The 14,458-nt window shown below is 44.5% G+C and overlaps 1 protein-coding gene across 1 annotated transcript in view; it reads left to right on the forward strand.

The window, feature by feature from the left end:
* Positions 1-14,458, forward strand: part of STARD9 (StAR related lipid transfer domain containing 9) — a 170,893-nt gene that overhangs the window by 65,830 nt on the left and 90,605 nt on the right. Inside the window, exons 5-7 of the mRNA XM_045014653.1 lie at positions 3,018-3,050; positions 3,148-3,209; positions 3,905-4,017. Coding sequence (XP_044870588.1) covers positions 3,018-3,050; positions 3,148-3,209; positions 3,905-4,017 — 208 coding nt within the window. The remainder of the gene's footprint in view (positions 1-3,017; positions 3,051-3,147; positions 3,210-3,904; positions 4,018-14,458) is intronic.

Genomic DNA, 14,458 nt, shown 5'->3' on the forward strand with positions numbered 1-14,458 from the left:
ATGTTTTACTAGGGATTACTTGTGCTTAAAATTAAGCACATGCTTAAGTACATAGCTAAATAATGTAGCACAAGCTAAAATCATAAAAATATGGAGGGGGTGTATATATGTATACAAAATAAAATTCCTTTTGTAGACTGTGCTCTTTGGATGTTGCATATGTGTGGTTTACTTTTTAGTCTAAAAAAACCAAGTTTTCCACCATGAACACTAGCCAGTCTGCACCTCTACAAAATATTTTAATGTCACTTTCTTTGACAATCAGAGAGCCATGTTGAAGTTAAATTACTTTTACTAATTAAAATTTGGAATAATTATTTGTGCAATCTTTTCTGCTGCATTTTTGTGAGAAGACTTTGTTGTCCATTAGGGAACAGTCTGAGGTGACCATACTTGCTTCATTTCCAATTACTAAATGAATTTGAATGGAAGCTTTGGGGGTGAAACATTAGCATGTGCTCCTCAAAGCCAGTCAGTTCTAAGATATTTGATTTATGGGGCCCCACTTAGTGTGCCTTTATGTGTTAAAGCACCCAAACCAGTGAGTCCTTTGGAAGGGTTACTGGCTTTGCTGATCCAGAGGGAAAGGTAGATCATCTCTCTGAAAACCTATATAAATCGAAGGGGAGTGAATTCTCTCTAAAGCAGTGGTTCTCAACCTACTTACCATTGTGGGCCACATATGTGTTATGCGGGCTGCATCCAATACTACCTGTATGGCCCTAAGGATGTCACATGGGCCACAGCTCTGTGCTGAGTGGGCTGCAGTCTGAGAATCACTGCAAAAGAGAGAACCATTTTTAAAGGAGACAGCAAGAGCAAGTCACTACCTCCCGCTGCCTGAGAGGACCACTGATTCAGGTAAAGGATGGGGGGAGAGAGACACTTCAAATAAAATTTTTTGAACCTATAAAAATGGTTCAAGGTTGGTCTGAATTTTGATTACAGTTTCTGTTTGGTTCTTATTTTTACTGAACTGGTTCTGCTGTCCATAGAATGACCATATTAGCTTACTAAAGGCACCACCTGACAGGCATCTGCCTGGAGATTTTGCCCATCTGATACCCAAGACTTGATTCTCTTCCGGTTTTGAATCAAGACTAGCGCCATGGAAGTCAGAAGAATTATACTGATGTAAAACTAATGTAAGTGAGAGGAGAATCAGGTCACTAGTGTCTGATTATCTTGGAAGTATAATAGCAGTTTACAATGACCATATCTTAAAAATCATTACTAATTCCTATGGCACTTTCATTGTCGTAATGTTGCTGCTGGATTCTTTGGTGAGAGTGATTTGTGCGTCAGGAAGAGTCCCACTTTGACCCAATATTTAATAATTTGCATTTATTGTACTACATTATTAGCATTGTTAATAGCTAGAATATCAGCCTGCTTGGTCTGTAGAGAACTTTCACATTTACAAAAATGCATTTATTTAGGGAAACCTGTTTTGTTTTTGTTTTCCCCTTAATTTGTTCCATTTCAAATATTCCTTCTAAAAATCTTTGCATCCTACTGCAAAGAGATTCCAAGTGGGAGGGCCTGAGCCTGAAGGTAGCTCCAAGTCTTTACATAAGCCATGTGCTGTAGCAACTGGAGTCATCTTAGCCTTGAACTCTTCAGCATCCCCTGCCTATGAAAAATGCCCTAAGATGACTTCCAGTGAGGGTAAGGTTGACAGTTATGGGTACAGCCACCATTCTAGCCAGAGTATATCATCCCTTTAAATCAGGGGTTCTCAAACTGGGGGTTGGGACCCCTCAGAGGGTCATGAGGTTATTACATGGGGGGGTTGAAAGCTGTCACCCTCCACCACAAACCCTGCTTTGCCTCCAGCATTTATAATGGTGTTAAATATATAAAAAGGTGTTTTTAATGCATAAGGGGGGGTCGCACTCAGAGGCTTGCTAAGTGAAAGGGGTCAACAGTACAAAAGTACAAAACCCCTGCTTTAAGTGATTACTTCTAGAGATGCTGCAACTGGAATAGCTGAGTTGTCACAGATCTGAGGGTATGGCTACACTTACAAATCTGCAGCGCTGGTAGTTGCAGCGCTGGTCATCCAGCTGTGCAGGGCCAGCGCTGGTGTGTGGCCACACTCACAGCTACCAGCGCTGCAGTGTGGCCACATTTGTAGCATTTGCAGCGCTGTTGGGAGTGATGAATTATGGGCAGCTATCCCAGCATTCAAGTGGCAGCAATGTGCTTTTCAAAAGAGGGGGGTGTGGGGCAGTGTGACAGGGACCGGGGGGGAGAGAGAGAGAGTGGATTTTTGGAACCGACACTGTGCAAAATCAGAAAATTTTCCCACCCCCTTACTGTTAACTGCAAACAACCTGCATCCAACATACTCCCCTCTGCCCCCTCCCCCGTTTCTCTCAAGCAAAGCAAACACTCAACCCCTGCAGGGGTTATCTCATTTCATTGTTGACAGTAGTTACAGATTAATGACAGCAAACAGGAGCTATAAGCAGCTCCCGGTGGAGCCCGGAGCTCCGAATTGACAACAAAACAAAGAGAGGCTGCATAACAAAACAAAGGGAATAATTTAGTTAAAAGCATTCTGGGATACTCCTTATACCCTGGAGGCCAATAACAGCGCTGGTGAGTGTCCACACTTGATGACCAGCGCTGCAGAACCAGCGCTGCAACCCTTATACCCCAAGCAGACCTGGGTGTACGGCCAGCGCTGCAGCCAGGGAGTTGCAGCGCTGGTTGTGCCCTGCAAGTGTGGACAGGGTGTAATTGCAGCGCTGGAAAGCCTCTACCAGCGCTGCAACTTGCAAGTGTAGCCAAGCCCTAACACTGAGAATGCTCCAGGACAGATTGTGTTGTGATCTCCACAATCACTGCTTGTGTATCTCTCCATGTTTTCAGTGGGAAGTTGATGCTGGAATAGTTGGGAATTCCCCATAGTTTTGTTTATATTTATTAAAATGACTTCTTACAAGAGAAACTGGGACTGTGATCATATCATGTAATTGTTTTTCTTTTGTTTGTTTTTGTTTTATTTAAAGGCATCCATTGGGTTGACACCTCGTATATGTGAGGTATTTCTTTTATGAACTTGAAATTGTTTAAACTGTTCTTAATTTTCTTTTCTTTTTTATTTTTTAAGAGAAAAATATAAACTTTTGGTTTGTGCAGGGCATTTTCTCAAGGCATGATGATTATTCAGAGCAGCCAACATCTTGCAGAGTAGAAGTCAGGTAGGAGTTTCTCATTGTTTTTGGCCATATGTTTCTAAATACTTTCAAATGTGTATTTCCATAGCGAAAGCACACAAATGTTATTTGATAAGTTTATTTCCCTTTCTCAGGGCTGTCAATCATTTTGTTGGGGTGGGAAAAATCTTGCAGTTCAGTTTTCAATCTAAGTATAGTTCCTTGGGTGCTGTTTGTTCACTGTTAGATCCCAAAGAATATGCATCTAAATAATAGTGGATTAAGAGTCCATGTCTTGCTTGTTTAACTGTTCAAAATTTGGACCCTATACTGCATTCAGTTCTTATTCATAAACAGCATTAATTTTGTGGAATTTTATGCTCTGAACAGTTGAACAGTTGGGAACAACATTAATTAAAAGTGCAGGAAATAACGCTGTGTTGGCAATACAGATGATTTATTGTCAGCACTATTTCGAACCAGCCAGCAGCAGGGGACAGCTATTTTCTTGCCTCATGACAATTGATTGCTTCTCAGCTCCTTTCTAAGTGTCTGTACACACAACATGTAAGAAGAGGTAATTTGAGAGGTAATGAAGATGAACGCTTTAGTTTTTGATGTGGAATGTCTGTGCTAGGCTGCAGGTGCAAATTTTCATTGTCCAAAGAACAACTTTAAATAACTTTTTTTTTGTGAATAGCGGATGCCAGAAAGACAACATTTTATTTGCTTTTCTTCAGTTTCCTTGAAATCTATAACGAGCGTGTCCGAGATTTGTTAAAGCAATCAAACCAGAAGAAACCTTATACGCTTCGTGTCCGAGAGCACCCTGAGACAGGTCCATATGTGCAAGGTGAGAGTGAGTTTCTGCATGGGTTACAGATGAATGCCTATGTGCCTATTCTGAATGTTCACTTGCATTCCTAACATGCTCTTTATTATTTCCACTCTTTCCAGTTATTAAACAGCCAACATGAAATATGTAGTTTGAGGAACTCAAAATCCTCCCAGCAAAAATATATGGCAGAACGTGGAATCTAATTCGTAAGATACGAAGAGGGTGAAATTCTAGAGGAAGGACTCATTTTGTGTGTGTAGTGAATGTGTTAAATAAAAAAATATAGAGTATAAATTTTGCTGTATTGGATCTATCTAGCCTGATAATCTGCCCCCCAATGATGGCTGCAATTAATGTTTCATGAGAATGTAAAACCGTACTGCTAATAACAGAAAGAAATCTCTTTCCTACTAAGCGTAGCAGAAAACAGGAGTAACCCCTTTTCCCCCAACTAACATGGCCTTTTAGTTGATAGCAATTTGCCTGTAAATCCTCAGAAGCTTCAGATTCCTGTCAGAAACTTTTTGTGAAACAATGTACTTGTTTCCACTGGAATTACTAGATTACAGATTTCTAATCTGCTGACTTTCACATGGATGTTTGCTGTAGTTATAAAAACATTCTAATGCAGTTTTACATTGTTTCCAAACTTACATCTTTCTGTAAAATTGTTTCTTCCATTCTGTTTTCCTCTTTTCAGTCCTCATCTTTTCTCTTACCTGTTTTTGCCTTTCCAATTTTTCCTCTCCCTTTTTTCTTTCCCTTCCCCTTTGCCTCTGCCCTTTGTCAGAAGTGTAACATCATTTTAAAGTAAACTCTCTTAGCTGTTGGTGCTTAAGTCATTTGATAGTGCACTATACTGAGTTTGCCTTCTGAAAAGCAATACATTTGATCAGTGATTGACAGAAAGTGGTTTCTACAGAATCAGCGCACTACAGGTGTTAGGTAAAAAGCAAGTCCTACTCACCTCTCCAGCACCCGAGTTTGTGCGGAGTTGGTATAGGGCTCAGAAAACTGTCAGAGACCAGACAATAATTCGTTGATCAACGGGCTCACACCATCCTTAGCTTAAGAGCAAAGCTTCGGAGTAAGTGTGGCAAGTTTATTAGGGGTGAGCATCAATGTTTATACACAGAAGTAAACAAAGTGATTAACAGATCATAATGGTCATGCATAATCAATCAAGATTCTACAGGATAAAACAGGTTAAAATGTAAATTAGAAAAGACAAAGGAGGATATGACTACTTATTGGGAGGGGGGAGGTGTCAGGAGTAGTTCGCAGGTCAGAGCCTTGATTAAAAGTTTCAGACAGAGACATCAAGTCTGGATTAAGTTTAAACTCATGAAAAGTTCAGACTCAACATTCCTCCATTTGTAGCTTTGGGATAATTATTTACCAAACGCTACACCCCATTTTAAGGAGCCAAGGGCCGCTTGGCAATTTCAGCCTGGGCCAACTCAAAGAGAGTAAGGCCTTTGGCTGAAGTAGGAAAAGAATAAACTGACCCACATGAGTTTATGAGGGAGGGGACACACTGGATGCAGCAACACAGTATTATAAGGATTACTATGGCCCCAACAATACCCACCAAGAGTTTTTTAACCCACCCAAATCCAGGCAGCCAATTCCATAAGGTTCCCCACCAATCATAAGGTGGCTGGTGTGTTCCATACATTGCGTTTCGGGTATTCCATTTCTCAAAGTAGGAGGTAACCCACCACCCGTTGGACCACTGTTCCCCTGGTAACGCAGAGGGGTCGTTGTGCGAACCGCAGAGGCACAATTTGGTAGTGGTGTTTTTAAAGTGCAGTGTAGTACTGCTTGAGCAGTTGTAGAAGGCAATTGTATATCCCTTAACAATTAGTTGGACACCCTCGTGATCTGAGCAGGGTTTCTTAAAAGCTGACTCTGAAGGCTTGTGGGGGATTTACATATGGGATAAGTGGGATGCACAAGGCTTGAAGCCAAGGTTTTTACTAAAGGCGGTGCCATTAAAATACATGTTGCATTTACTGGTTCCCACAAAAGTTGACCCTTTTTCTTTAACAAAACACAGTGATCCTGTCTGATTGGTTACCCTGAGATATCTGTTAATTGGCACTCCTGTTTTGTCCCATGTAAGATTGTGTTGGACTGGATCTTTTATTCTAGCCGGTGGCATCCAAGTCATATTAGCAGTGGTCAGGGGAATGGGTGTGAAGGGGAGTCCCTGTTCTGCATTTACTGGAAATTGAGTACATACCCAGCAATTACTTCTATTTCCTAAAATACGAGTTTTAACCTCGTGGGAATATCTAATAAAAGCATTATCTTTATAAGCAGAAAATAAACTAAAAAGGCATAATAAAAAACATACAGTTGTCAGAATAAAAGGTCCTCTCATTTTTTTCGAGTCAATTTAAGTCTGATGTCTGAAAGAGGTAAGCTGGTCCACTGGTCAGAGGCAGTATCCTTAGTGGTGGCAAGAGCTGCTGGTCCGTCACTGTGGTCCACTACGGCTGGCTTGACGTGGGAGTGGTGGATCCAGGATTTGCGTCCTTCCAGGAACACTGCAGTCTGGGTTGTTAAAAGAACCTGGTGGGGTCCAGTAAACCTCGGCTGGAGGGCGTCGCCACGAACGAACTTTTTGGCCCAGACGAAGTCCCCTGGTTGGAACGGGTGGATCTGTTCTTCCAGCGGCACGGTCTGGGAAAACTGTGAGGCTTTCCAAAGGGTATGGAGGCGAGCCTGTAGGGAGAGAAACTGGCACGCGGTCATATGATCCCCTCCCAATAGTGAAACATCAGCACGTGGTAGCGCCCCGCCTTTGAAAGGGGGGTGTCCATAGAGCAGTTCAAAGGGGGATAATCCCAATACACGGGTTGGGCGAGTGCGAAGGTGAAACAGGACCAAGGGAAGTACCTGAGGCCAGTTTAACCCTGTTTCCTGACAGTATTTAGCCAATGTAAGCTTAAGCTCCCTATTCATACGCTCAACTTTCCCGCTAGACTGGGGTTGGTAGGGTGTATGAAAGGAGTGTGAAATGCCCAGTCCTTGTTCTAAATGGCCAAGGACATTACCAGTAAAGTGGGGTCCGCGATCTGAATCAAGTATGAGAGGGATGCCAAAACGGGGTACAATGTCTCTAAGGAGGATCTTCGCCACTGTGGCAGCAGTACAATTAGCAGTAGGAAAAGCTTCGACCCATGAAGTCAGAGGGCAAACCAAAACAAGGAGGTGCTTTTTCCCAAAAGCCTTTGGCATATCTGCAAAGTCAATTTGAAGATGTTGAAATGGAGCAGCAGGTGGCGGTCTTCCACCCTTAATTTTGTTAAGAGGCGGAGCAGGTCCATTTCGCTGACATGTGCTGCATGCTTTCACTATTGACAGGCAGTAGGGTTGAATGCCTGGAGCATACCAAAAGCGAGCGATGGTGTCCACAAGGGCGTGTGTGCCGTAGTGACCCCCCTTATCATGGTGCCAGCGAACTGCCACGGGGTATGTGGAGCGAGGGAGGCAGGCTCGGCCATCCGGCATAAGCCAGGTCCCTTTGACCAGAGTGGCTCCGAGGCTCTCCCACGACTGTAGTTCAGCGGGTACTGGTACGGGGTAAAAGCATACTTGCTATCAGTAAAAATGGTAACGGTCTTACCAGCGGCCAACTGGCAAGCTCGGGCCAGGGCGTAGAGTTCGGCGGCTTGGGCTCCCCAGTTGCCTGGCAGTGAGGCGGCCTCTTGAATGTCCCATTCAGAGGTGACTGCATAACCGGTGAAACGCTTGCCATCAACATAGAAGGAGCTTCCGTCCGAGAAGAGGATGCAATCAGGGTTGTCCAGTGGCACGTCAAACAGGTTGTTCCTTATCTGTAAGATGCTATGAACTACTTCCACACAATCGTGCTGATCCTGGAGGACTGGCAGGTCAGGAAGCAAGGTAGCTGGATTAAGGGGCCCACACCTTTCAAAAATTAGGTTAGTGTCTTCTAGGAGTTTGGCCTCTAGCTGCTGCTGACGATGGGCCGAAAAGACTTGGGTCGTGCCCCTACGCAGAAGGGCTGACAAGGCATGAGAGGTCCAGACCGTGGTAAAATGACCCAGGGTCAGGCTCTTTGCCTTTGTGATCAGCAGGGCAGCTGCTGCCAGAGTCCGGGTGCAGGATGGGGTTCCCTGAGCGACAGGGTCGATCTGCTGGGAGTAAAAAGCAAGCGGGAAATGGTGGGGCCCGCTCAGCTGGGTAAGGACGCCACTAGCAATTCCGCCCCTCTCGTGGACAAAAAGGTGAAAGGGTTTGCTGTAATTGGGGGGGGGCGGAGAGACATGGAGGAGGCCACACTGTCCTTGAGTAACTGAAAGGCTTGAATCGTGTCTGGGGACCACTGCAAAGGGTCAGGAGCAAGGTTAGCAGTCAGTCGGTGGAGCGGTTTGCTCAACTCCCCGCAGGACGGCAACCAAGGTCGACAGAAGCCAATTAATCCTAAGAAACCTCGAAGTTGTTTCTTGGTGTTTGGCAGAGGGCAGTTTTGGATAGTCTTTATGCGGGCTGGGTCCATTTGTCTCCCCTCTGGGGTTAACAGGAAGCCCAGATATCGGACCTTCTGTGAGACCCACTGAATCTTGTTAGGGTCTACCTTGTGGCCTCTGGTGTGTAGGTATAATAAAAGTGCCTTACCATCGATGCGGAGGGCGGCTTCTTCGCGGTTACCTAGTAGGATGTCATCTACGTATAGGACTAACGTGGATCCCTGCGGACTGGTGAAGCCTTCCAAGTCGTGGCGGAGGCATTGGCTGAAAATCGTGGGGCTGTCTCTGTAGCCTTGAGGAAGTCGTTGCCAGACATAACTTTGTCCCTCCCAGGTGAAGGTTGCACAGGAATGCTGAAAAAGGCTGATTTTAAGTCAATAACAGTGAACCACTCAGCATCCCAGGGGATTTGGCTGATGATAGTAGCTGGATCAGGAACTACTGCATGAAGAGGGACCACATACTGATTAATAACCCGTAGATCCTGTACAAAGCGCCAACGAATAGGGTCTCCGTCCTTTTTAGGAGGCTTTTTGACAGGCAGTATAGGGGTATTACAGGGAGTGTGCTGAGGGCGGACTAGCTTTTGTGCAATGAATCCCTCGACAATGGGGCGGATGCCTTCCCGGGCTTCCAGCGACAGGGGGTATTGGGGGACTGACGGGGGGGGGCTAAGGAGGGCTTCACTTGAATCCTTACTGGCTCTGCCGAAAGGAGCAGGCCAACATCAGTGTCAGAAATTCCCCAGAGGGTTGAAGGCAAGTCAGTGAGGTCAGGGGAGAGAGAGGGGGGGGTTTCCCAATTACCCTGAGTTAGGGCCGAATCTCCTAACACTGTCATTAATAATCCTACCCCTTCAGGAGTGCAGGTTAAAGTAGCCTCAAGCTTACAGAGTAAATCCCGGCCCATCAAAGGGATCGGACAAGCTGGGGAAAAAAGAAAACGGTGAGAAAAACATTTATCAGCATAAATAACATTTAGAGGCAAAGTGAGTCCCAGAGACTGTGGATTGCCTTCCACCCCAGTTGCAGTTTTAACCTCAGAGGATAGCCAGGGAGAGGGGGCATGATTTAAAAGAGAGAAAGTAGCTCCAGTATCAATGAGGAAACAGACAGGCAGTCCCTGGACTGAAAGGGTTAGATGAGGCTCTTTGCTGGGAGACCATCACATTGTTTGCCTTCGCCCCCGGGGTACCGTCATTGAGAAGGCTGAGTTCGCTGCAGCTGTTGCTGTTGCCCGTAGTTGATCCAGGCCTGAGGAACGGGCTGGGCTGGTGGTGCAGGAGTGTATTCGTCCCTGGTGTAAGTATCTGCGGATGCGACCGGACCCTCTGGGCGTCCCCAGGGGCATTCACGTTTAAAGTGACTGGGTTGTCCGCACTGAAAACAATTTCCTGGTGGCTGGGGTTGCCTCACGTTTAAAGTGACCGGGCTGTCCGCACTGAAAACAATTTCCTGGTGGCTGGGGTTGCCAGGACCCTCTTCCCCGAGCACCCTGAAATCCCCTGCCACGGCCACGGCTTCTGCCTCGAATACCACCGCGAAAAGCTAAAGCCATTAACTTATATTCTTCCTTTTTCTCTTTCTTTTTACTACTTTCCCTTTTTTTTTTTCCATGCAAAACTCCTCCCGAGGTGTGCCCCTCCATTTCCTCCTTATCCCTCTGCAGAGATTCCAATCTGGAGTCCTGCAGATTCCCCTCTGCGCCCTGGAGAGAGTCCCCTTGCTGAGGAATAGGGGCAGGTGCAGTGGGGACCAACTGACGAGTTAAAACACGCCGTGGTTTACACCCTTCATTGAAATAACATGGAGGGGGTTCACTCTCGGAAGAATACCTGACTGCCATAATTTTTAAAGATTTCCACAGCTCTGCTGCTGTGTCCCAACAAAACCAGTAACATAACTGTCCCGGATGGTCTTTTTCGATCTGGCTCCTTACTCCTCTTAAGGCAGCCTGTTCGAAAGAGCCATACGAAGGCCACCTCATCTCCGGGTCGGCCAATACCGCGGTATACCCAGTCCAATTCCTTACACACAGTGTGTACAACTTCCTCCTAGACATTCCTGTCTGTACTGGGAGTTTCCCTTCATTCCATAACTTATTTACAATCCCCAGCGGACTCTCAAGAGGCACGCTAGTCCCTTGACCCATGGTGTCTGACAGGAGCCCTCCAACTGGCGTTTATCCTGCTGTCCAGTACACGACCCCTCTATATTGAATTGGCTGGGAGAAATCTCCCGTGGCGCCTGCCAATTCGTATATGAATGGTCTGACCACTGGACAGAGGCACCGCACCAGAAGGAATCCCGGACGAGCCCCCAAATTGTTAGGTAAAAAGCAAGTCCTACTCACCTCTCCAGCACCCGAGTTTGTGCGGAGTTGGTATAGGGCTCAGAAAACTGTCAGAGACCAGACAATAATTCGTTGATCAACGGGCTCACACCATCCTTAGCTTAAGAGCAAAGCTTCGGAGTAAGTGTGGCAAGTTTATTAGGGGTGAGCATCAATGTTTATACACAGAAGTAAACAAAGTGATTAACAGATCATAATGGTCATGCATAATCAATCAAGATTCTACAGGATAAAACAGGTTAAAATGTAAATTAGAAAAGACAAAGGAGGATATGACTACTTATTGGGAGGGGGGAGGTGTCAGGAGTAGTTCGCAGGTCAGAGCCTTGATTAAAAGTTTCAGACAGAGACATCAAGTCTGGATTAAGTTTAAACTCATGAAAAGTTCAGACTCAACACAGGCATAGAAGTAACTGAGTAAGTGATTTAAAAAAATATAAAACATATTAATGGTCAGGAATGGAAGAAAAGATCTTTCCAAACTGATGCAAACTTTAAATATGGGTGGGTTTGTCTGGAAAGTAAATACACCCATTTCCTTTTTAATGTGCTGCTAAACACTATGTCTACACAGTGGGCAGAACTCCAAATTGCCTCTGGAATTACTGATAGTGCCAACTCTTGCCTGTTGGCCAAGTGGATTGTAATATGTTTGACACCTACAAAGTATTCCTTTGATGTGTAAAATGCACATAAGACAGAATTGAATTGGTTGTGTCATGTCAGATCAAATACTAGCTTGTTCTGCTTTTAAAACATCTCCATCCCCTTTTGTAAATTTCCTTTGTTCTCCTCTACCCCCTTCCCCACTGTTTGCCATTATCATGCCACCTGGCTTATGCTGGTGTTTTTTTTAGGAGAGGGAGGGAAAGGGAAAATCAAGATAAATACTGTGGCTGGATTTTTGAAAGAGCTGGATAATTTTAGAACTATTAACATTTGTAGTCAATTAACTTGGCTTTACAAGATATAATAATAGTACATAGCATTCTTCATCCAAGAATCTCAAAATGCTTCACAAACATAAGTTAAGTCTCTCAAAAGCTCTGTGAAATATATAAATGGTATTCACAATTTACTGATAGTGAAACTGAAGAGAAGAGAGGTTAAGTGACTTGCCCAGGTTTATCCAGTGACAGAGCCAAGTAAAAGAAACATGAAATCCCGATGCCTAGTTCCCTGCTAATCAATATGTCCTGTAATATTGCATTTAGCACCTGATCATTATCATCAGTTTTCATGTCTCAGAGAATAAACTGATCACCAGCAGAGCCAATAGATTTTACACACAAACTTCCTACTCACGATTGGCCAGGTAGCATTCTGGTTATTTTAACTATCACTTTCTGTACCACCAGCATCCTACTAAATTCAGGATTGGAAAATAAATGAATTGATGGTCTGATCCAGTATGGCAAACCTGTAATCCTTTTAAAAACTAGGAGAAGCATACACATTTGGCCTTCACTCTGGCCCTTTTTGGGTTCCTTCCCTGGCTCCCTCTCAGCTGGGAACCTCATTACAGATCTGACCCAGAGCCTAGTTACTGCAGAGCCCCACAAGGAGCTGCTGCTTTTTCCTGATCATTGCCCAGATTGAGAAGAGTGCTATAAACCAGTGCTTCTCAAGCTATCTGATGTGGGGGACTGGCAATTTTTTTTCCTATGTGCCAGGGACCGGTGCCATATTATTATCCTATTCGATGCTTGTATGAGGAAACTCGCCGCGGACCGGCTGCCGATGGCTCGCAGACCGGCACTGGTCCGCGGACCACCACTTTGAGAAGCACTGCTTTAGACTGTTTCATTCCCTATTTGCTGTGCTGTCAGGCATACATCTCCAGTGGTTCCTAGGCTGCAAATCCCAGAGTTTTCTCAATCTGGGAGGAAACCAGGTCAGATCTGGGATGTGAATCTCTTAATGTCCCAGCTCACCCTGTGATACTGTGGTAGGAAGTTATGCAGTTGTTTCCCAGATAGTTCCTCATGAGATAAATCTATCCTTTGTCTTCTAGTTCTGATATTTTATATTTATTGTTAGTTCTTTAAATAAGAATCCAATACCCAGATGTTACCTAGAATATTGTTTGTAATTAGGATAGTGACTTTATAATGTTGCAGTTCTGTTGTTTCCCTTAAAATTTTCCCTTCCCTGAATTATTGTTACTTTGTACTATGAGAAAAGTATAATATAAATCCGTTAGCAAAATCAGAAAGTGCCATTTCAGGTTCACATGAGAAAATCTAACTTGGACATTCTATTAGCCTTACTCCTGCCATTTTGTCCCATGACAAACACACAAATTCCTATAAAAATCTCTGCAAGGAACTTGCAGCTCTGCTTATAATAAGTAACGTGATTCAAAATTTTAGAAAGAAATGGCTGGATGAGTTAAAAATGAAATAACTTCTTGTTTGAAGTGTCATGTGATAGCATTACACTGCTGTTGTTGTACCACATGAATAGAATTGATACTGATGAATCAGTGTCATGCGGTCTATAGTCAGATGACATAATTCTGTATGTGTATGATACTGTGTGTGTTGTGTGTTTAACAACTATAACCATTTATGCCATATGTATTGCATTTGTGTGTGTGTGGTTTGTTTGTTTTTGGGAGGTGGCATTATTTTGTTTTTTGGGTAGGAGATTGATAGAGGAGCTGATCACATGGATTCCTGCAGAAGTGTGCTTGTTTGTTAGCTCACATGTCAGATGAGGGGTGAGAGAGTTCAAACATTTTTTCACACTGCAGATCAGTACAGGTGGCTTGATTTTAAAGAACTTCTAACTCAGAAAATAAAGTGGTTTACACCTCTGTGGCATATGCCCTTAAGGGCTGCTTACAGTATATTGCTGAAACCAGTAATTGCTGAGTTCAATAATGTACTGTATGATCCTGCAGTCTTTCTATGTGAGCCCTTGCCCTTTGAAATCCACAGAAGTTTTGCATGTGGAGTCTCTGCAGGATCATGCCCTAGGAATCTGTTACTGATAGCCGGATGGCCATGTGTCACAGTGTGAGTGCATGCTCTCCCACTTTTGTGCCTGCACCCTGTGTTTAGGCTGGTTTAATAAAGAGTGTTCACTCCCTCTTTTGTTGAATCACCCCAGTGTCTTTATTTACAGTGCTTGTGCAGTGCCTAGATCCCCCAACAGTTAGTGCCCCACAGACCCTCCCCAGGGTCTCCTGGTCCTTGAGGCTTCCTTATTGGCAAGGAGACAGAGATACTGCCCTCCTGTCTCCTCCCAGGCTAGCCTCCCCACTGAGGTTTGCCCAAGGCTTTTACAGCCTTCTCCTGCCTCAGCCCAGCTGTCACTATTTAGCTCAGCAGGAGGGCCTGCTCCTCTACCCCTGGCCTACTGGCCAGAGAGCAGGCTGTAGCCAGCATTTTGGCAGGGCTTTAAAGGGGTTTTACCCCTGCCCTTCCACACCATGTTTTCTGAATTATAGCCATATAATTATAGCCTGTAGTTGCATAGGAGGATGGTTTACTTTGCACCCCTCTACCAGGCAATTTGCTCCATGGAACAAATGAGTATTGTTAAACTGATGAACATAGGCAAAGTTCAGAGATTTCCCATTATCTCACAGCAGATTG

Source organism: Mauremys mutica, chromosome 4, assembly GCF_020497125.1.
Source record: "Mauremys mutica isolate MM-2020 ecotype Southern chromosome 4, ASM2049712v1, whole genome shotgun sequence".
Lineage (NCBI taxonomy): Eukaryota > Metazoa > Chordata > Testudines > Geoemydidae > Mauremys > Mauremys mutica.